Raw genomic sequence first — 20,387 nt, forward strand, 5'->3', positions numbered from 1 at the left:
TCGGAAGGAAATCAAGCCAAACCTTTTGTTCTGTTTCCGAACACACATTGTGAAAAGACAACAGTGTTGTGTGGGAGTGTGTAGGAGATGGTTGTCCTCTTGTCCCTTCATCTCGTCCAACTCAGCAGTAGGTTCCACCCCAGAATCTTGATGGCAGCATAAAACACCTCTCTCTTAGGCGTGGGTCAAAGGTCAGTCTGGGTCCAGCTGGCAGCCGTTCAGGCCGCGTGATCTCGACCTAGATCAGCGCCTCGTGACTCGGGCCCGAGTGGCTGAGAATCTCGCAGTTCATCTGTGTTGTGCATGAGGCGGCAGCACTTTTGGCCACAAGCTGCGAGTCCCAGACGCTGAAGGCCAGATCTGCTCGGTGAAAACGACGGGAACGCGTTGGACGGTGACTCAATGAGAAGCCGTCTTCATTAATAAACACGGGCACGTGTGTAAACATGAACCTCTGCATCGGCATCACATTTTGATCTATTGATCTGAGGGTGTAAAAGTAGAGCTCGGGCGTGAGGGTTCCCTGCCCCGACCGTCCAGCGCAGTAGGCATCTCACGCCACTTTCAAGCTTAAAAACACACCCAAACAGGGACCTGATCGAGGGCCAGAGACACTGGACATGCAGGAAGAACAACAGCAGGGGGGAGGTGAGTTGTGTGTGGATGAAGCTTTACCTCTTCACACAAACAAAAAAGACCTGGTTTACAGCCTGTGCCTGCATCCTGGTGAGAAAGGCCTTTACTTCCTTCATCTGCATGGTGAACGGTACGTTTGTAATCAAACCGTATTGTGTCGGTGCAAAACATCCACCAATTATCTTCATCAGGAACCGAGAAAAGGGCACATTCATCTTTATTAAGAAGAGGACATCAGTTTGGGCTTGGAACACAAATTACAAAAAAAAAAGGGAAGCGGATCATGCACACGCTTGTGTCAGAAAAAGTCGCTAAATATCCCCAAACCTCTCCACCGTCCAGTCATCCAAACCACCGCAGAATCATAGATACAACTTCTCAATTAGCTCCTCAAACTCATGGATGCTAAGCTAATGTGGCTAACCTTGACACCGAAAGATCGCAAAGTAGACAGCTGTCCATATGAATACGTTTCCCTGCACAAGTACAAGTAACATCCGACTTACCACGTGCTCAATTTACAGCCAACCATACTTGTGACCACGGCCAGCAGATGCTTTTTTTTTTTTTTATTCAATGTCTGGCGCCACAACATGTAGCAGCCCGGCAACACATACGACAATTATGGCAGCACAGTATCCCAGCATCTCAATCTCACACAGTAGTACCTATAACCCTCGCGTCGGCTATTTTGAACGGCATTCAACTTAGGTCCAATCCGACTTACGGAACCGGCACCGATCATCGTAAGTCGGATGTTACTTGTACTAGACTAGCGTTAGGCTAACTGCTAAATTAAAGAAAGTATTTATATCCTTTTATACCAGAATAGCTGCATCACGAAAATATTTTATTCGTGTAACTTTGTCTCCAAATAGTTGTCCAATAGAGGGTGCTCTTCTCCTTTGGTTACAAATAAAAGCTTTGTCTTGATGCTTCTTAGCATAGCTTTTTCTTTAGCCATCTGATGACTTTAGCATCATGGAGAATTATGGAAACAATGAAGTTGCTATGCAGCACGCCACAAAAGTGAACCAGCAACCTCGAACACCATCTGTAGTTATCAAGTACCTGGAGCAGAATGGTTGTTCTACTGAGATGTTAGAGGTCAAAAAGCTAGCTAAGCTCACCGCCCATACGTTGATGCTAGCGCTAATGTGACAGCTAAAGTGTAAAATAAAGCCCCTTCAGGTCTACGTCTAGTCATCGCAGGAGGCATCTAACCTAAGAACACGTCACCGTAGACACCCACCCTGTCCTCGTTCTTGTTGCCGGACTGGTCCACGAGGTCCGGGAAGTGAGCTCCCACGCAGCCGTTCATGGCCTCCCGCACCACCACGGTCAGGGACCTCATTTTGAGCTCGTGCTCATTCAGCGCTTCCTGATTGAGCTGAGTAGAATCAAACCAGGAGCGTGAGTGACACATGACAGGAGCTTCAGCTAGTTTTCACAAGTGAGCTCGACTACTTTCTTTTGTTGTTTTTGGATGCATCGCGTTTGGCCCGGCCTGATTCGAACAAACTTTGGGACATTATCACAATGTGTCACTTTCATTTGGTTGTCCTCATTTTCCAGTCCTCCCACGGCTCACTGCTTACACATGAAAACAAACCTCCATCTGGCTCTCCTGCGTCAATGACAAAAACTATCTCGCACCTCCAGCAGCCAGCGCCAGCGCATTGTCTCGTGAAAACACTCATGAGCAGCGGCAGAAGCTCCGGCCAGAAACTGCCACTCACCAAAACTGGACTTGTCATTCGATGAAGGCAACCGACATGAGCCGGTTCGGATTGTAGTTGCAGCTCACTGCGTGGTGTGTTGGAGCCGTTTAGTGTTTTGATTTTAACATATCATTATTTATTTATTATAATCCACGATTAAATGTGTTCCCACACATTTTAGGACAAATTTTCAAATAATGTTGAAATAATAGTTGTTTCTTTATAAATTTTCCTTAATTCTTTATTAATGTACTTAGTTGTAAGTACTTAATGTACTGTATTAATGTACTGTAAAATGTACTTATGTATCCAATTATTATTTGAATTAATTCTGTGAGTAGGTTTTTCAGTAAACAACTTATTTAGCTGGAGACAGTAACTGAAAAAGTTATTTTATTATAGTTATGTTATAGTTATTATAGTTTTTAATAGTTGTTTTATTATTTAATAAATAATTATGATTATAATTATAATAAGTTATTTTCATTCCTCCAACAGAACGAGAGCCTTTTAGGAACCTAAGTTTGGGTCATATGTTTAATTTTGAAATAATTGACTTATTATGGACTCCATTATAGCCTCCATAGTTACTTATGACAACTGCATTTCACTACTTCATAAGACATTCAGCATATACTGGGGATTTACTATGATATTGAAAACTGTCATTGTCTTTCATTCATTTTCACTTCTCCACTTATTTCCTCCATATAGGTGAGTTGGTCGGGATCTGTCCCAGCTATTTGGGGACACAGATGCGGACACCCTGGACAGGTCACCAGGCATCACACACAGACAAACAACCGCTCCCCGTCAAACCGCGACTGCAATAATTGGTTGCCTTGACAACCGTTATGATCTGCAGTGTTCATCTCTCGCTGAAGAGTTGATCTTTCAGAAAAGAAAAAGAAGTACCTGGTGAGTCACAGCCTTGATCTCCTCCAGGGTCTGAGCTTGTTTCTTCATCAGTGCCTCCTGCTGGGGGCTGAAGTCTCCAGACTGCAACAACACAGGGGCATCACGCAACATGTCGGCCGTCAATTCACACGCTGTTTTCCAGTCTATAAGCTGCTCTCAGGTTTCCTCTGAACACTGTGTGTGGAGGGAGGAATGTACCGCTGGGAGGAAACCTGAGCACCTCATCAATACAGGAGTCACAACAGGTTGTGCTCTTCACTGTGGTTACAGCGTTCGATACAGCAGCAGCGCTGATGCAACCCTGGTTTTACATCCAGTGGCAGTAATTAACCAGCAATTGTGATGAAGCAGGTGGAGAGGCCGGGCCGAGTCGGGCTGAACCCAGAGGCACCGGGCCTGAATGTTGATGAGCAAACACAGGAGAGCCGAGTGAGTCATGCAGCACACACGGCTGGGTCGGCGCTCTGTAAACAACTTGTGAGAAATGTGCTCCACCACACTGTACGTGTTGAATCGACGACACGTGTGTCAGTGTGTGTGTGTGCGCGGTGTTGCTTTTTATTTATTTATTTCTTTGACAACTGCTGCCTCTCTGTAACCGTGGTAACCATTGAATGAGCTGGATGGGTGATTTCATGACTTGACTGTCACTGGCAAGGACAGCCAGCTGGTGGTCGGTTCACCCCGCCATCGTGGGGTCACCAGCCCGAGCAAGTCAGAGCCTTCTCCTCAAGGTCCTGCCATGTCATTCTTTCAGTCCAAGACCATGAGAGTTCATCACCAGGAAATATAGAGCTTTGTCTTTTGGCTCAGCTCTTTCTTTCTCAGGCTGCTTACCTTTTCAAAACAGCTGAAGCAGCCTGCATTTAAAATATATCTACACTCTTCTAACATCAATATAATCTTTTGGGAAAACACGTGAAGTACAACACATCACAAAAATACTACAGTTAATAACTATTGTCAGCTAGCAGAGCTGGAGGTAGCAGAGATGATGGTGCTGAGCTTCTCTCTGGGAGTGAGTAGGAAGCAGTAGATCAGAGGGACAGCACATGTGCTCAGGTGTTTAGGAGACAAAGTCAGAGAGGCTAGATGGAGATGGTTTGGACATGTACAGAGGAGAGAGAGAGAGCCAGTACATTGGTCGATGAAGATGTTGAGATGTTGGAACTGCCAGGCAGAAGGTGGAGAGGAAGGCCAAAGAGGAGATTGATGGAGGTGGTGAAGGAGGACATGAGGTTTGTAGGTTTGAGAGAAGAGGAAGCAGAGGACAGGGTGAGATGGAGGAAGATGATCCACTGTGGCGACTCCTGAGGACAAGCCGAAAGACAAAGAAGAAGAAGAAGTAGAAGAAGAATAACTATCACATTTAAGGGTTGAGGTGGTGAAAATACGTCTGTCACTATCCACTTAGATCTCAATGTAAAGCCAGTTCTGAGACGCGGTGTGGACTCACCGTGCTGTCCGGCTGCTCGTCCAGCAGCTCAGTGCTCATGGCTCTTTTAATCCTGAAAATAAACCCCCAAATTATCCTCTGAAAAGTTTCAAATGCTGGAACACACACGGACACATGACACTCACTTGGCTTTTTCCGAACATGACAACTTGTGTTTCTTCCTGTTTTCCTTGGTTTCACTGGAAATGAGAAAATCATGTGAGTCTTTCACGAACATTTCAGCGGTCGACCTTAGTGTGAGGCCACACCTGGTCACCTGAGATGACACACACACCATAATCCAGTCAAAGGACAGACTGAGAGGCGACGCAGCATATTGAGCGAAACACTGTTCTACAAATGTCAGGCGACTCCAAAATAAGACACATAAACATCTATATACACCAAGACATGTACGCACAAGATGAGACACGTGGACACACAAGGAAGGAAGTTCAGGCAGAGACAGACACTCAACTGGATGAGAACATATGGAAGTACACAAGACACACTGACATGGAGAGAGTAAAAACATGGCGTCTCACTTGTCCAGAGTCTTCAGTTCACTGGTGTGTTTCTCTGTGGCCATCTCCATCAGTTTGGAAAGTCTCTGTCACAGCAACAACAGCTCAGTTAAGTCTCTCAGCTGAGGACCAGATATTTTCAACTGTTGTGAAGAAATGTACTTCAGTAATCACAGTTCAAATCGAGCTGTGACAGCAGTCTGTCAGCTGACCGACCTCCAGTTGACCTCTGAGCTTCATGCAGATTTAAAGGTCTCGCTAACAGCCCCCTGGGGCACCAGGGTGTGATGAGAAATCGATGAGGCCGCTGAAGTGCTGGCAGACACGGTGGCGGAGTGTGAATACATCTTGACCCATTTACGGGAACCCAAGCTTTGGGAGAAGACTTGAGAGAAATACAGGCGGTGCACAGCACCTGGCAGGTTTGGAGGCCGAGTGCATCAAGACATTTTCACTCCACAGATCAATTTGTTCCTCTTAAACCAGCGGGTGAGGGAATGACAGAACGGAACTCTGTCCAAACTGTTTTCAATCATCTGTTTGTGTGGGGAGACACACATTTGAAAAAAATATACACCAAAGAGTCGCACACAAATACAACTCTTAAACTCACATATATGAGAAATATCCCCACTTAAAACAACACACACCAAAACAAACCAGCAAGGAACAAATGAGGAGTAAAAACACTCACAAATATTAATAGTAAATAAAGAAGTAGATTCACATACAAACACACACACACACACGAGTGAGGCAGACACACAATAAGGCTCAACTAGGAACGAAGAACAAAAGGAAAAACTACACTATAGAGACAGAAAGACACACACACATACTCACCACCAACAACATAAAATGACACTCTTACAAATAAATACAATACAATACACAAACATAAACACATGTGCACACAACAACAAACACCAGCACTAATACACCAACAAGCTCTGATGGACATGAAGAGCCACACGCAAAGATACAGTAACTGCACTGTAAAACATGAAAAAAACACACTCAGTTGAAACAGATTCACATCCAAACATCCATACACAGTAAAACAAATAGCTAACACACTTGCACACAGAGACTTAATTTAAGGGCAAATATTTGTTGACACAAACACAAGCAAGTTGCACAGGCTAAAGAGTTTTCACGGAAATGACACAAATATCAACATCAGGAAGAACAAACACGCAGAAAGGCAAATGCCACACAATAACTACACGCAGTACCCAGTAAATAAACACTTGAAATACTCAACAAGTGGGTCACCACAACGCTGGGTCGATTTATTGCTTTGGACTTCTGAAGTTCTCAAACTTCCTGTGTTGTTTGAACGCACCTCTGTGGCACACTGCTCCTTCTTCCTCTTCATCTGATCGTAGTGCTCCCTCCACAGCGTCTTCAGCTCCGCCTGCATCTTCTCCTTCTGCTCCTGCACGCGCTCTGTCCTCACGCTGGACTCGGAGCTGCTCCCTCCGTTCCTGCGGACCACATCGAAGAGCGTGACTACACCTCTCCCGCGGGAATGCTGGACCACAGCACGGTTGGGTTTGAGCCTCACTCCTTCTTCTTCAGCGAGTCCTTCTTCTTGATGGCCTTGAAGACGTCAGAATACTTCTGGATTGTGTCCTCGCCTTTCTTCTGATACTTCTTATCCAGATCCTTCAGCTCCTTCTCCTGCCGCTTCAGGAGCTTCACGTAGTTCTTGTGCTGGACCAGCTCTTCAGCAGCCACCGACAGCGTTTCTGAAGGAGGGGACGTCAAGTGTTTTTCACCTGGGCACAAATGGGTGCTCAATATGGGGCTCGTGGGCCACATGCAGGCAGAATAGAGAAGCGATTTGGAAGTCTGGGCCTCTTACTTCAGCCTCTAGGCATGGTTCTTACCGACACTTGAAGAAGGCTGACTTGATGCTTCTGCAGGAGGATCAGCCGCCACAGGTTCTGATTCACCCGGAGGTTTCTCTTCAGGCTCCTCAGCTGGTTCAACAGTCTGCTCATCCTCACAGCTGCTGTGGTTGCCTTCAGGTGCGGCCTCAGGTGTGGCCTCGACCACTTGGACCGGCTCTTCTTTAGTCTCCACCACGGGCTCCGGCTCCTCGAGCGGAGCAGCTTCTGGTGTGGTTTCTTCAGCCTGGGCTGGTGGGTCAACGACGTCGACAGCTGGTGGTGACTCTTCGCCAGTTTTCTCTTCCTTGTCTTCTGCTGGGGCTGGAGCTTTACTCTCCTCGGTCTTGGTTTCAGGCACCAGAGGCAGCTCATAGGGAGAGACGTAGTCTGAGGACGACTGGGTGGAGATCGAGAGTCACCAACTTATTTAACTAAACCTCAACCTTCTGCCTTTCTCACCTCTTTCGGGGTTTTGGAGGGCTTGTCGGTGCCCTTTGTGGGGTTAAATAAAGCGTCTGTGAAGTCTGAGACACAGTCAAGACCGTCAGTCAAAACAGGAAGTGTCACATGACCTAGTTCTGCCTCGGTGTGGCACCACCTGCAAAGGCCGCTGGGATGTAGTCCTTGACCTCGATGTAGACGAAGAGAGCAGGCAGCGTCAGCGGCATGTTGCTCTCACTGCGCAGACAGATGTGGTGGAAGCCTGCAGGGCACCAGACCTCAGTGAGTTACCAACAAACCACTTCGGTCACGATCAAACAAGCTAGCAAACATCACAAGGCCTTGTCAGGTGACGCGGTCAGACCTGATTGGATGGCGTCGATGGGGATGATTCTGTGTCCCAGGAATTTGCCGCTTTCTTCGTGGACCACGATTCTCAGAGAAGCCAGTTCCGGGAGGAGAATCTACCGACATCAGCGTCATTATGAAACAGCAGGGGACGGCATCGATTTTTCACACACGCACACAAACCTTCTCGAAAACAAACGGCTCCTCGTTCCACACTGGGTTGATGGCGTTGGGCGTGGTGGTCCACTTGGTGCGGTACTTCTTCTTGGGGTCGCCTGGCAGACCGATCACTTCCACTTCAACGCCGGTTTTGACGCTTTTGTCGGACAAAAACTGGCCGGAATAGATCTGTTGAGACAGGAGAGACACAAAGGTTAACAGAGTAAAGATCTAGGTATAATGTATTATTATTATTATTATTTATTATTATTATTATTCAGGTAATGACATGATGGGTGAAACATAAACGTTTAGAAAGCACTTTTTCTAATTAATATTCATGTATACTGCTTGATCTGAATTCGAATGCAGCATGTACATATAAACTTATATTTGGAATATATATATATATATATTTCAGGGGGAAAATAATCATAATCGAGAGTATTTTTGTGAGAAAATATATTTTACCATTAAGATTTTTCTCACATTAACCAACAAACGTGAGGGACAAGTATGAATACGAGCCACATAGGTATCTAATAAAATAAAAGTATCATCTGAAAATGTAAATGATAATATTACGTAATTCAAAATGAAATGAATAAAGGAATAACTATATTATAATATAATAATATTAAGCGTTTTAACAGTATTTTTTGACCTCCTGAGAGACAGATAAAAACATGTTAAGGGTCCCAGGTCTCTGAACCTCAGGCCTTCTTCTTAGTGCTTCTCGCACCCGCTCTCGAAAGTGACCTGTTTTGTTAGGTTGGTTCAGGACACGGTGGTTATAAAAAGATCCATTCAGAGTCAGACACGGTTTTATAATCTGTTTCAAGTGTGGGAGAAGGAGGTGTTCACACATGCGCTTGTCTCCCTCTGTCCACCTGCCTTGATGGTCAGAGTGCTGGCCACCACCGTATCGATCCGGTCACAGAACGGGTCAAACTTCTTGTCCCCGCGGCGCAGGACGTCGTGTTTGAGCAGGTAGCCGGTTCTGCCGTTGAACTCGAACAAGGCCATGTTCAGCTGCATGGGGAAATCTGCCAACACAAGCGCGGGTCATTTCTCCCCGCCGCACATGTTGGTGCAACACTGCCGTGCTGTGGCAGGAAAGAGAAGTGCAGCTAAGGTCTCTACCCATGGTTTGGTAGTTGAGCGCCACCATCTGACAGCCAACGTTCCAGAACGGCTGCGGACTGTAGTTGGAGGAGTCCATTCTGGTTCCTTTCGGATAAATCCTGCTCATCTGTCTCTTGTTGTACCTGAGACACAGTCAGGGACTTGCACTCGTCAATTCATTTTTCATATCTCTCACGTAAGATTCAATTAATCTCACATATCGATTTTAAAGATGCATTCATGTCATTAAAAAACAATTATTATGATCAGAAATATTAGAAATTTTGTTTTAAGAAGAGAGGAAATTTAAGGTGTTACACTAATAAATATTGTTGAATAATAATTCATAAATTCAAAGAGATAAAAAACATATTGTAAATAAAATATGAAGTGTGACATAGTGGGGTAAAAAATCACGACAGAAATATTTTGAATCTTTCCCTTAATAGCACTCTACAGCCTTATTGCTTTTTCTTGAGCTGAGACTTTGAGTGTCTGACATGAAGGATACTCCACAAACTCCACCGCAGTCTTAGCGATCATGGCTTCCCCCTTAGTCTCCACGAAAGACGAGATGACGTAGCTCTTGTTCTTCTCTGCAAAGAACAGCGTAAGTCAACCTGGGATCTGTTGGACTTAAAGTGAGGTGCGAGTACTTCTGGCGTTGTCGAAGGAGATGAACTTATTGGGCTGGATGTAGTTGACCAGAGACGACATGGCCTCGTACGCCGTGACCTCCTGACCCGCTGTGCCCTGAGAGAGATGGACAGGAAGTGAGATCCAGTCTGAAACACCCCTGACGGTCTGAACTCTTCACCTCATCAGATGTCTTCATCTTCTCCTCGTCCTGCTCCTCCGCGTCCTCCTGCTCCTCAGTGTCCTCGACAACTGCTTCTACCTCTGATGTAATATCAGAGGAATGTATTACACGCGAAGTAGCCATCTTGGAGAAACCAAGGGGTCTCACCAGGTGTCTCCAGGGTCCCGGGATCTTGGGGAGCAGCTGAGTCAGCACTGGAGGCAGCAGCTGTGCTGGTCTTCTTGGTCGCGCTGGTCTTCTCCTGACTGCCCTTCTTGTTCTTGATGAGGATTTTCCCCATCAGCTCTGATGGACTCGGGATCTGCTGCCCTGGTTTCAGCTGGAGAACACACACCACCATCATGAACATGTTGCTAGGCCAGGTCAGGGGACTGGACCGCTCTGTTCTATATGAGCCCTAACACAGTGTACCGTGCTGTCAGACTCACTGGGTACTTGTCCAGCGGTTCTGTCAGCAGAGCGTCACCAAATATGGTTTTGCAGTAGTTGGCCATCTTCTCCTGCTGCTTCACTCTGGAACACAAACCACAGTCCTCACGTTAATATTCCATTTGTGGCTGGAAACATCATTATAGGCTCCGTCTTATCAGCAGGAAGTGGGAAGGAAAACCTCTCACGAGTCAACGTGGTTCTCGAAGGAGAGGATGACGGGGTAAGGCGAGGTCTTGAAGGCGCTCTCCGCGATGGCCTCGATCACATCCTGTGACAGGGTTGAGATAAGATAAGAACAAATGAAGTGTTGAGTTGTGTGAGGCAGAACCTTGAACAGGATCTCGGTGGTCATGGTGAAGCCGTGGGTGATGATGGGCTCTTCATCTGGAGGCTTGCCCTTCCAGCAGTCCAGCTCCAGGCAGCGACACCCAGCCAGCAGACACTGGCGGTACATCTCCGGGGAGGAGACTCCGGAGAACTGCCCGGCTGAGAGGGACACAAGGTCCTGAGCCGTGAACCCATCAACTTATTTCAGAGTCTGTTCCATCATTGTACTCACCTGTCAGGTAGGTGTTGTGCGAGGACTTGACAAAGTAGTGGGGAATGGGCTGGGTCATGTCTTGACAGCGGGCCAGCCGGTCCTGGACCACGACGGACGTCTCTGGTCCCATCAGGTAGCAAAGGAGACCCTCTGGAGATATCAGGCCTGAGCAATAAAGCAGGGAAGATGGGAATAGTCAGACAAATTCAACATTTTTATTATATAAAACGAAATATTTGGGTGAACCACATTCCCTCTCTTCCCTAATCTTAATAAACATTTCACTCCTGCCGCTGCTTACGTTGGATTTCCGATCAAATTAAGGTCATTACGGATCCAATTCAAATATTATTTCGTATTAAAGTTTGTTTAAAGTGACCAGCAAGTACCATGTCGGATGACTACAAGTCAGACAATGCACTCAATAGCATCATAAAATTAGCTCATATAATTATACAAAACGCGAACATGTCGCATAAAATGTACAGAACACAGAAGAGGAAAAATAGCTTACAAACCCCCAAATCGTGGTTAAAAATAAATAAATAAATAGACTTATTGCGATGCTGCCACCTGCTGGATGAGGGTTTGAACTTGTACTTTGGGTGTGTGGAGTTTTTATTTATTCAATGTGAATATTGCTAAGCAAATTAATTGACCTTAAAAGAAGAAGTTGTGGATAAGTAGTCTCACAATGAACCTGAATGTTGTGGAATACCTCTGTTGGCATTGGTGGAGGTGGGCTCGTACTTGTCGATCAAAGCCTTGATCTGGTCCTGACGCAGACGCGGGAACAGCTCCTCGTTCAGCCGAGAGTCTCGCTGCTTCTCGTTCAGGAACTTGGTGAAGTTGTCCTTCGTCATGGTGGGTTTGTTGGAGCTGAAGTGGAGGGTTTCAGGGGTGGGACACACACACACAGTCCATTACTCCGGACGGCTCATTCAGGCACGATGCTGGTGTCGTGGGCCAAATGACTCCAGCTTTTGTGACAGACTATGCAAAAAAGTCTGTTCAGGTTTCATTCAAATGACATATCGACTCAGTCACGCTGTCATGACATGACAGCAGGTGGAGAACAAGGCGACCACAGCAATGACAATAGGGTGGGTTGTTATTGTTAAACATTCAAAGCACCTACTATTCGGTGAAGATCTCCAGGATTTCAGGTCGAGGACAGAGAGCATAAAGGAAGGCTTTGAAGGCCGCTTCAGTGAACACGTCAGGCTTCATGGTGTCGTACTAAACAAACAATAACAGGCTGCTAAATTCAACAGCTTCAAGGAGAAGGATAGTAATAAAACATAGGTCACTCAAACGCCAAGTATGAAGGAATATTATCATAAATACAGATTTTATTTTAGAATATTTACCTTGTGTTTCGACATTTCATTTTTTGATAAATATTAATTGTTCCATTACACGGAGACAAAGTCCACCTACCTTTCCTTTGGGCAGGTGAGCAGATGACAGTGCACTTTCCACCCTCTTCTTATCGGCCGGGAACATTTTGTATATACTGCGGTACATAAGGTGAAAGAGTGAGTGATGGAAAAGGATGGAAACATCACCCCAAAACAAGAGCATCAGGCCTACTTTTTCACCGGAATCTTGCCGTCCTTGTTGGTCTGGAGCGAAATCCGAACATATCTGAAGACAAGAACATTTCATTTTGATGTGTCAAACAGAACAATGATTATGTCTTTATTCAGATTTATTTATTTATTTATTATTATTGTAATGATAAACACTATTAAAACTAAGAGAGGGAAATATGTTAAAAATAAATGATCATAACAGCATAATAATAATATGACTATTTTCAAATAATTCAGTACAAATATAATGTTAAGAGAGGTATGATTTATGAAAATATTGGAATAAAAACAGTTCACTAAAATGAATATGGTTTTTTTATAATAAAGGGCAAAATTAAGACCTGTGATTTGATTTTTAAATCTGTCTTTTTTTATTTTCAAATAATTAAAAAGTAGTAGAATACAAAATATTACATCATGTGAAGCATTTTTCCTAACAAATATTTTGAGAAAACACATATTTTTATAAATATATCTTGGTTTTAATTTCATTTCTCTCTTGACTGGCCTGGTGCCCAGAGAGGGGCCATCGACAGGCCACATTTGGCCCACGGACCGCATGAGAGCTTTTCTCACATTTTGTCCAAGTACATGAGTCGGCAGGAATTATTTCGCGCGGCATTGTAGGCGACAGCCAGAATGTCGCTGGCCCAGTTCTGAGGAGACACAGAAAAGTTGTAGTGTTACAGACTCACAGCTGAGAGGGTTGGATAGCAGGAAGCCGGAAATTGATATCAAGAGGGATGGAGGAGGCGGTTGAGCTGGGAATGGGTTACATTTACCTCGGTCACTTTCTCTTTGGAGGCAAAGAAGTTGTGGTAGGTTAAATTGACCGTGTCTGGGCCAGAAACGATGGTCAGCGTTTTAGCCAGGTGGTTGCTGTCCGGAAAGTCCAGGTTGAACACGTTCCTGACTTTGGGGTGCTGCGGCGGACAAGCCCACAAGTGAGTGTGGAGGAAAGCTTGGTGCTGTCATGTGTTCATCAGACAAATATGTATTTCAGACACAAACACAGAGGATCAGTACGGAGACGATGTGCAACTCAGAGAAGCTCACACACACACTCTCTCTCTCTTTCTCAGCAGCATCATCAGCACCTAAAAATCAATACACATCTTTTATCTGAGCGACTACGATCCATCACTTCGGCTTCCTTCCAAAATGCCTCCTCCAGGGCTGACACCCTCCCTCACTCCCTCCCCCTAACTGGTGTTTGAGCCTGTATTTGTGTTTCTATTGCATTTGGTCGGTGTGTGTTTTTGCAATGCAAAACGGGCTCTGGTCCTAATGGACGCCGGGATTTTCACATCTGATTTGCCTGCATGATACTCGGCCCGAAAAAAAAAAACAATCCTCCACAGTTTGATTGATGTTGAGCACAGACCAGATTTGCAGAGACTCACTTTGGGAAGTTTGGCATGTTTCCCCGTCCTGGTGTCTCTGATAGTAGCAACATCCAAGAACGTGGTCTCCTAGAAACAAGAGCATCAGATTTGAACATGTGGGCGCCAGTCATCCTCTGGCTGAAGCAGATATGTGAAGAGCATCAGCTTGTGTTGTTCTGAGATGCGGTCGATCGGCATTGACGTGCTCCACAGATGAGGCTCGGAGTTGGGATGTGGTGTGAACCAACCACGGCTCTCCATGAGAAAGCCAGAAGCCTACATCAGCACGGATCAATAACCTCGAGTAGACGCTGAGATCACAATATCAGACAGCAGAGCAGAGCAGCATTACACAGCACCGCGCTCCAGTACCTTGCTCTGGTTGACCCAGTAGATGTAGAAGCCCTTTGGATCCATCTTCATGGTGACTGGCGCCGTCTTTGTGGAGTCCTGAACGCAGAGATGAGTTGAAACCCAACAGCTTTTGAAGCTAAAATCACACTCACCTCTGACCACTTGGTGAATCGTTCCCCTTTCACCAGGTAGTCTTTGATCACCGGTGGGTCCAGGAAGTAGCGCTTCTTGTTCATCTTGACCTCCGCGTCCGGTTCTGATGCGACTAACCCGCGACGTGTTCGCCCACCATCGTAATGAGAGTCGCTCAAACTTCACTGCTGGACGCACCCTCAGATATATGCATTGCAAATGAGTTGACTGGCAAAACCAGTCACATGACCAGACGTGAGAGTTTGAAGCGCAAGTCAGCAGTGAAGATGTTTGATCAACCAGTGGGAGACGGTGGCTGAGAAATAATCTTCCACCAATGGTGGACACTGAGACGCTGACTCTATAGAGATGAACCATTTTCACCTTCTAGGGATGAAGCCACATGGCAAGGTCAGTCAGGTGATCAATTCCACCTTCAGGTCTTCCAGGTCAAACTCAAGGTTGGGGATCTGAAGTCATTCTGTGCCACCTGACAAGGCTTTTAAACGTGTTTGATTTAAAGGGATTTAAAGTGAATCCAATGTAACATAGAGGTCACTGTGTTGCACCAGCAGGTAGTAAACATTGCTCTTATAAGTTCCAAAAACATAAATAACTGAAGGAGAATAAATGGAGTTTGTTTCGATAAACGCAAAAGAAGCTGTAAGTTTGAGCTTCAAGATATGTGTCCAGCTGGGTTGGAGGCCTGCCTCACACCCTCAGTAGCTGGGAATGAATCTATAATAAACCTCATTCAGCCACTACATTTAGAATGTCTTTTTTAAACATCTGATATATATATATATATATATATATATATATATATATATATATATATATATATATATATATATATATATATATATATATATATTATTTATTTTTTTTTTTTCAGTACAAAGGTTTAATAACAATTTCTGAACTGAACAGTCAGAAAAAAAGTGATTTCTGAGTTCAAAAGTTTGTCCCTGATTTTCCGAGCCCTCGACCATCAGCGTGTGACATAATTGATTTTGTGACAATGCGATGTTTGTGTGTGTGTTGGTGTGTGATGATGCTGCTTCTTTAAGAGCCACCGCCCGCCCCCTCTCCTGTATTTTTAGCTGATCCAGCCACTTCTGCTGGATAAGACAGACAGTTGTGCACCAGATGATCACCGCTCCATCATTTCTGTTGAACCAAATGTCCTCCAACGGTCCACCGTGGATACAGCAAATGCCCCGCGCGGATGCCATCCGTCCCGGATGCTGAGATCTCTGGACGTCCGTTATGAAACGCGATGCTGCGTTTGAGGCGCAGTGCGTTTTAGGATCCGATGTTTTAACCGCAAATTAGGATCGAGGAGGTCCGGAGGTCTTTTTTTGGGGGGGATTGTGGATAACATTAAAGCTTCAAGACGGAGGGGGTGGTGGAGCATCGAGGGAAAAACCGGGGCAACATGAGAGAGCGGGACTTCATGCCCAATATGGAGCGGGGCAAACCGGCGACCTACACGGGGGACAAGAAGGCTAAGATGGCTGCGAAGACCAACAAGAAGTGGGTGAGACTGGCCACCGTCTTCGCGTACGTGTTGTCGGTGTCGCTAGCGGCCATTATCCTGGCCATCTACTACAGCCTCATCTGGAAGCCCACCACCTCGACCTCCGCGGCGGCGGCGGGGAAGCCGGGGACGCACGAGGACGTCACTCCCGCCACCAACGTCTCCGCGAATGTTTCGGACTCCACCACGCAGACTGGACCGGGACCCGTGAACCAGAGCTGGCAGGCCCCGCTCACGCTGTCCTTACAGTGGGACGGAGGGAGAGACGAGGACGCGTCTTCTTCCCACGGACGCTCCACGGAGAGCTCGGACACGCGTGAGGACGCGGACCCGGACCCGGACCCGGAGCAGGCCACTTCTCCAGCATCGCCCACAGAACCGGAGCCGGCCTGAGAGAGGAGACTGATCAGGCCTCACCCCCCTCACTCTCACCCACGTCACTCAAAGTGATGCTGTTGTTTGACAGCGGTGTAACGGAACACAGCTGGTTTCAAAAGCCCTCACTATACACAGTAATAGTCCGACAGTCTATGATAAGAAGTCAAAGTTTACAGTGACGGAGCAAGATTTTCTTTCTTTATCTGGAGTGAAAGTTAAAATATTATTGAACAAAATGATTTAAAATGATTTCCTACACGACTGTGTTTGGGAAGCAAGCCATAATGATACACTGAATTTACCCAATGGAAAGCTAGTCTTCTGTCGGCTCACGCCGCAGTGATCCCCAAACTGCGCACTTGAATGATCAGATCAGCTCTGGTTGTTGTCTTCTCACTGCAACAAAGTGTTGTGAGTCTCCTGCACACAAACAAGACAACAAGCAGAGGCTGAATCAGTCAAGAGGCCTGCACCGTCCACCGACACGTGTGCCGTTACACCGCCAGCTGTTGACGCCGCAGGTCGGACCGATGCATCTCCTCGCCTCCTCCGGATGCCGAACTGCACAGATGAACACTGACTGTGTCCGCTCTTGCCACTATGCTGTCTGTTATGTTTTATGTTTGCCTTAAACCCGCCTGTGTCCACTTTACCTCCGACTGTCCACACTGGTAAAGACATTCTGAAATTAGGGAGACACAAGCTTGACATCACTGCCGTTCACTGGCTCGAATATTTGCATCTAAAGGCCATGTATGGACGAAGCCTGGACTATAAGGACCTGCGATATTGAGTTATGCTCAGGTATGTGCATAAAACATGTAAATGTAACTGTGTATGTACATATAGAACTGCCATCCATCCCTTTTTTGGCCTTGATGAACCTATAGTGTAATTAGATTTTTATTAAAGCTACAATACGTACGATAGACAACTATATCACAAAGATACAAATAAAAAATACTTTAAAAAATTGACTGAAAAGTCTTAAATTGTGGTTTGATCTTCATCACCGATGACAAAGTTATACAGTTCAGCAAGTAGTTTCTTAAAAAAATATTAAATATTATTAAAAATCTTTGTAAAAGCAATCATGAATGATTGTAAACGATAAATATGTTGCTTATATCGCAAATGGTTTTGATTAAAATCAGCATCAGAATGGAGATACCCTTAAGTTATTTTGATTTTAGCTATGAAGATGCCCAAATACTTGAAGCAAATGCGGTCCAGTTTGTCCCAACCGATCAAGCACAGACAGGTCTAGTTAGTTTTCAGCTGAAACAAGCAACATCAGACTGATGGTCGAATCCCCTCCTAAAACACTTGACCGGCGGTGGAAAGTTGGTCCTCTATTGGTTGGAAAACTTCAGCCCTCTGTGCAACAGTTTAGTCCCTGAGATTCAAACCCACAACCAGCTGCTAAAACTCCAAACACGAAAACAAACAGGACAAAATGCTAGTTTGTTGTGTGTGTTGCTGAAGTGTTCTCTGCTGCTGAAAAGAATGATTCATTTCATGAGAAAGGCTGCTGGACACATTAGATCTGATCCAGAGCCAGAATTTCAATAGTCTTCCTCACAGCACAAATGGATCCATAAAAGCTTGCTAAATGGCGAGCAGCGTTTTGCTGAGTCAGAGTTGCAATGACAGTCGCCAACAGGAAGTGAGCACAAATTCGATTGGAACATCATCTCAATATAATTGAGTGATCTGGATCCCAGCAGTGCGAGTGTGGGATCTGAGCTTAGTTACCGACATCAGTCACATGTTTCAGACTGAAGCGGAGATGAGACCAATCACACAGCATGTGAGGGAGGCGTATTGATTCCACCGCACACATTACACAATGAAGTAGGAGCTATTTTCATCTCCCTAAAAAAAAGTGTTTGATGACACCAGAGATAACTGCACCCAATAGATGTTTGCTCCGGGCTGATGTATAAATGTGGCGATGCATCTGGGTCCCTGGTCCAGGGTCAGTGTTTGTAGTTTTCTCACTGGACGGACATGAAGGATCTGTGTGTGTGTGTGTGTGTTCATGACTCTACACAACTAAACAGGAAGTCCAATCATCCGTGACGACATTACGCGCCTCATCGCCAGGCAGCGCAGCTTCAACAACAACACTGGCCCTGGCAGAGATTGATGTGTTCACAGCGATACAAGCGAGTGAACCATCGACGAAGGACTCCATCAGTCCTGACTGTTATTGCCGTGATTGACACCTCAGGTCGAGCGCAGCCTCTGACCTCTTGAACTCATCCACCTTATCATGACGGACTTGGTTCTGATCCTAATGATCCCGTTCAGAAATAAGTGGAAACATATAGATATTTAAGAAAGAAAGATGGCGGTTCAGTGGCCAGACAGGGGGCCGTCCACCCAGGGTAGCATTTAGCTTCAAGCTATGAACAAACAGTGAGTTTCTATAGAGTATAGGTCGCCTTGTGAGCCCCATCAGACACATTCCAGAGTTATACATGTCTATATAGCCACATCCTGCGAGCTAATCTGCAGACTAGCAGAGATGCTAGGCTAACTTTCTTAACCACGTAACTTTCTATAGGTTTGCCCAGACATCCACTTGCCTAAATATCCAGTCACTTATCCCACTAGACACTACTGAATTGAACACTTCTGTTATCATGATCTGGGGGTATTTTTTGCTATTTACTTACAAAGCTAACAAGCCTTCTCTGCACTATATGTAGCTACAGTATCTCAATGTCCAAGGGTGCGACCCAGTCGTTCCAAACGCCTCCCACCGGTGACATCACCGATTTCTGAGTCGGAAAGTGGGAGAATGCAAACCAAGAATGTAAACAGGAAGTACAAGTTTTGACTCAAACAAATATAGTAAAACTAACAACCTCTTCATCCTGTGGATTTTTGTGCAGCAAACAAACATATTTATCAAGAAGTCGCCTATATCCAGACAAGGCCCATGTGAGAATAGCTTTTGTAACACACTGAACTCAGCTGTGACGTCAGTCCCAGCTGCAACTTCCTGCTTCCAAGTAACAGTAACAACAGCATTAAGGTGCGTGCCAGCTGATAGAATATGGCTTCCCTGAACGTGACTTATGTGAATTTGTGTTTTCCCTTCACCCTGTGTTTTTCCTAGTCGCAAAAACAGCGCACGTATTTATCCAGATTATCAGCCATTTTCCAAGCGCTATATATGCAGTTAGCTAGTCTAATATCTATTCATCTAGCGTCTAATGTACTTAGTTATTTATGTTTGTAGCTCACAGTATATTTCCATGAAAGCAAAGCAGTGTGCACATATAAATATTCATGAGTATACAGGTATGAATTTGGGCATCGATGTTATCTATTTATGTATTCTAAAGTAAAATGGCTAACAGTGCATCTGCTAACTCAATACATCACTACAGGCACCTTGCCATCTAGCCCTCTATATATTCTCTGCGGCAGCTTAAGGCCACAACACAAAGACTTTTCAGCGTTGCATTGTTTTGAGCCTGACATGACCACAAAAGCTGTGAGCTATTAGCATTTTCTCACGAGGGGTTGTCCAAAAATAAATTAGGGTAATATGAGGTGAACAAAACAAAAACATGAAGGTGTGTGACAAATTTACAGTTTACTCCATAAGGAGCAGAGAAGCAATGATGAATATTGATTCAGTGTGTTAAGTTCAGAACGTAAATCCAGGCTGGGCTGAGAGGCGCGGTATGATTCATGGGACATTGTCTGATGAGAGATGCGGCAGAAATGGGTCACAGGAGGAAGGAAACGTGCGATAATAATCATGGAACCACGCTGGATAAGCTTTGATGTATATTTAGAAGCGCGTATAATCCACACGCAGTTAAAAGACATTTAATAAAAAGCTTCGTATAAATGAAAGCAGAGAGGTCTGGCTCCTCCAGCCTTGGATCAGGGGTTGTGCAGTGAGCTTGTCAGGGTCACAAAAACTGCGTTGGTCCTTGCTTCCGCTTATCCATCATCGCTAATGATGTACAGACTGGAGGCAAGTTT

At 45.3% G+C, this 20,387-nt stretch overlaps 2 protein-coding genes across 2 annotated transcripts; one reads left to right on the top strand and one right to left on the bottom strand.

Moving 5' to 3' along the window:
• Nucleotides 1–871: 871 nt before the first annotated feature.
• plcb2 (phospholipase C, beta 2) lies at nucleotides 872–14,610 on the bottom strand. Its single transcript, XM_053845117.1, has 31 exons — nucleotides 14,482–14,610; nucleotides 14,348–14,425; nucleotides 13,994–14,062; nucleotides 13,373–13,513; nucleotides 13,167–13,246; nucleotides 12,589–12,642; nucleotides 12,436–12,511; nucleotides 12,134–12,234; nucleotides 11,714–11,874; nucleotides 11,014–11,160; nucleotides 10,783–10,940; nucleotides 10,640–10,722; nucleotides 10,451–10,535; nucleotides 10,170–10,341; nucleotides 10,020–10,102; nucleotides 9,859–9,955; nucleotides 9,714–9,798; nucleotides 9,221–9,345; nucleotides 8,972–9,123; nucleotides 8,102–8,266; nucleotides 7,935–8,034; nucleotides 7,728–7,832; nucleotides 7,589–7,653; nucleotides 7,127–7,526; nucleotides 6,802–7,015; nucleotides 6,580–6,721; nucleotides 5,256–5,320; nucleotides 4,857–4,910; nucleotides 4,732–4,783; nucleotides 3,273–3,356; nucleotides 872–2,026 (listed from the first exon to the last, which is right to left on the bottom strand). Exons 1-31 carry the CDS (start codon nucleotides 14,563–14,565, stop codon nucleotides 1,856–1,858), a joined length of 3,648 nt encoding a protein of 1,215 aa, XP_053701092.1. The 5' UTR covers nucleotides 14,566–14,610; the 3' UTR covers nucleotides 872–1,855.
• A 968-nt stretch (nucleotides 14,611–15,578) lies between these two features.
• Nucleotides 15,579–17,403, top strand: LOC128747563 (putative transmembrane protein INAFM2). Its single transcript, XM_053845526.1, has one exon. It carries the CDS (start codon nucleotides 15,900–15,902, stop codon nucleotides 16,392–16,394), a length of 495 nt encoding a protein of 164 aa, XP_053701501.1. The 5' UTR covers nucleotides 15,579–15,899; the 3' UTR covers nucleotides 16,395–17,403.
• Nucleotides 17,404–20,387: the final 2,984 nt, after the last annotated feature.

Source organism: Synchiropus splendidus, chromosome 16 (genome assembly GCF_027744825.2).
Source record: "Synchiropus splendidus isolate RoL2022-P1 chromosome 16, RoL_Sspl_1.0, whole genome shotgun sequence".
Taxonomy (NCBI): domain Eukaryota; kingdom Metazoa; phylum Chordata; class Actinopteri; order Syngnathiformes; family Callionymidae; genus Synchiropus; species Synchiropus splendidus.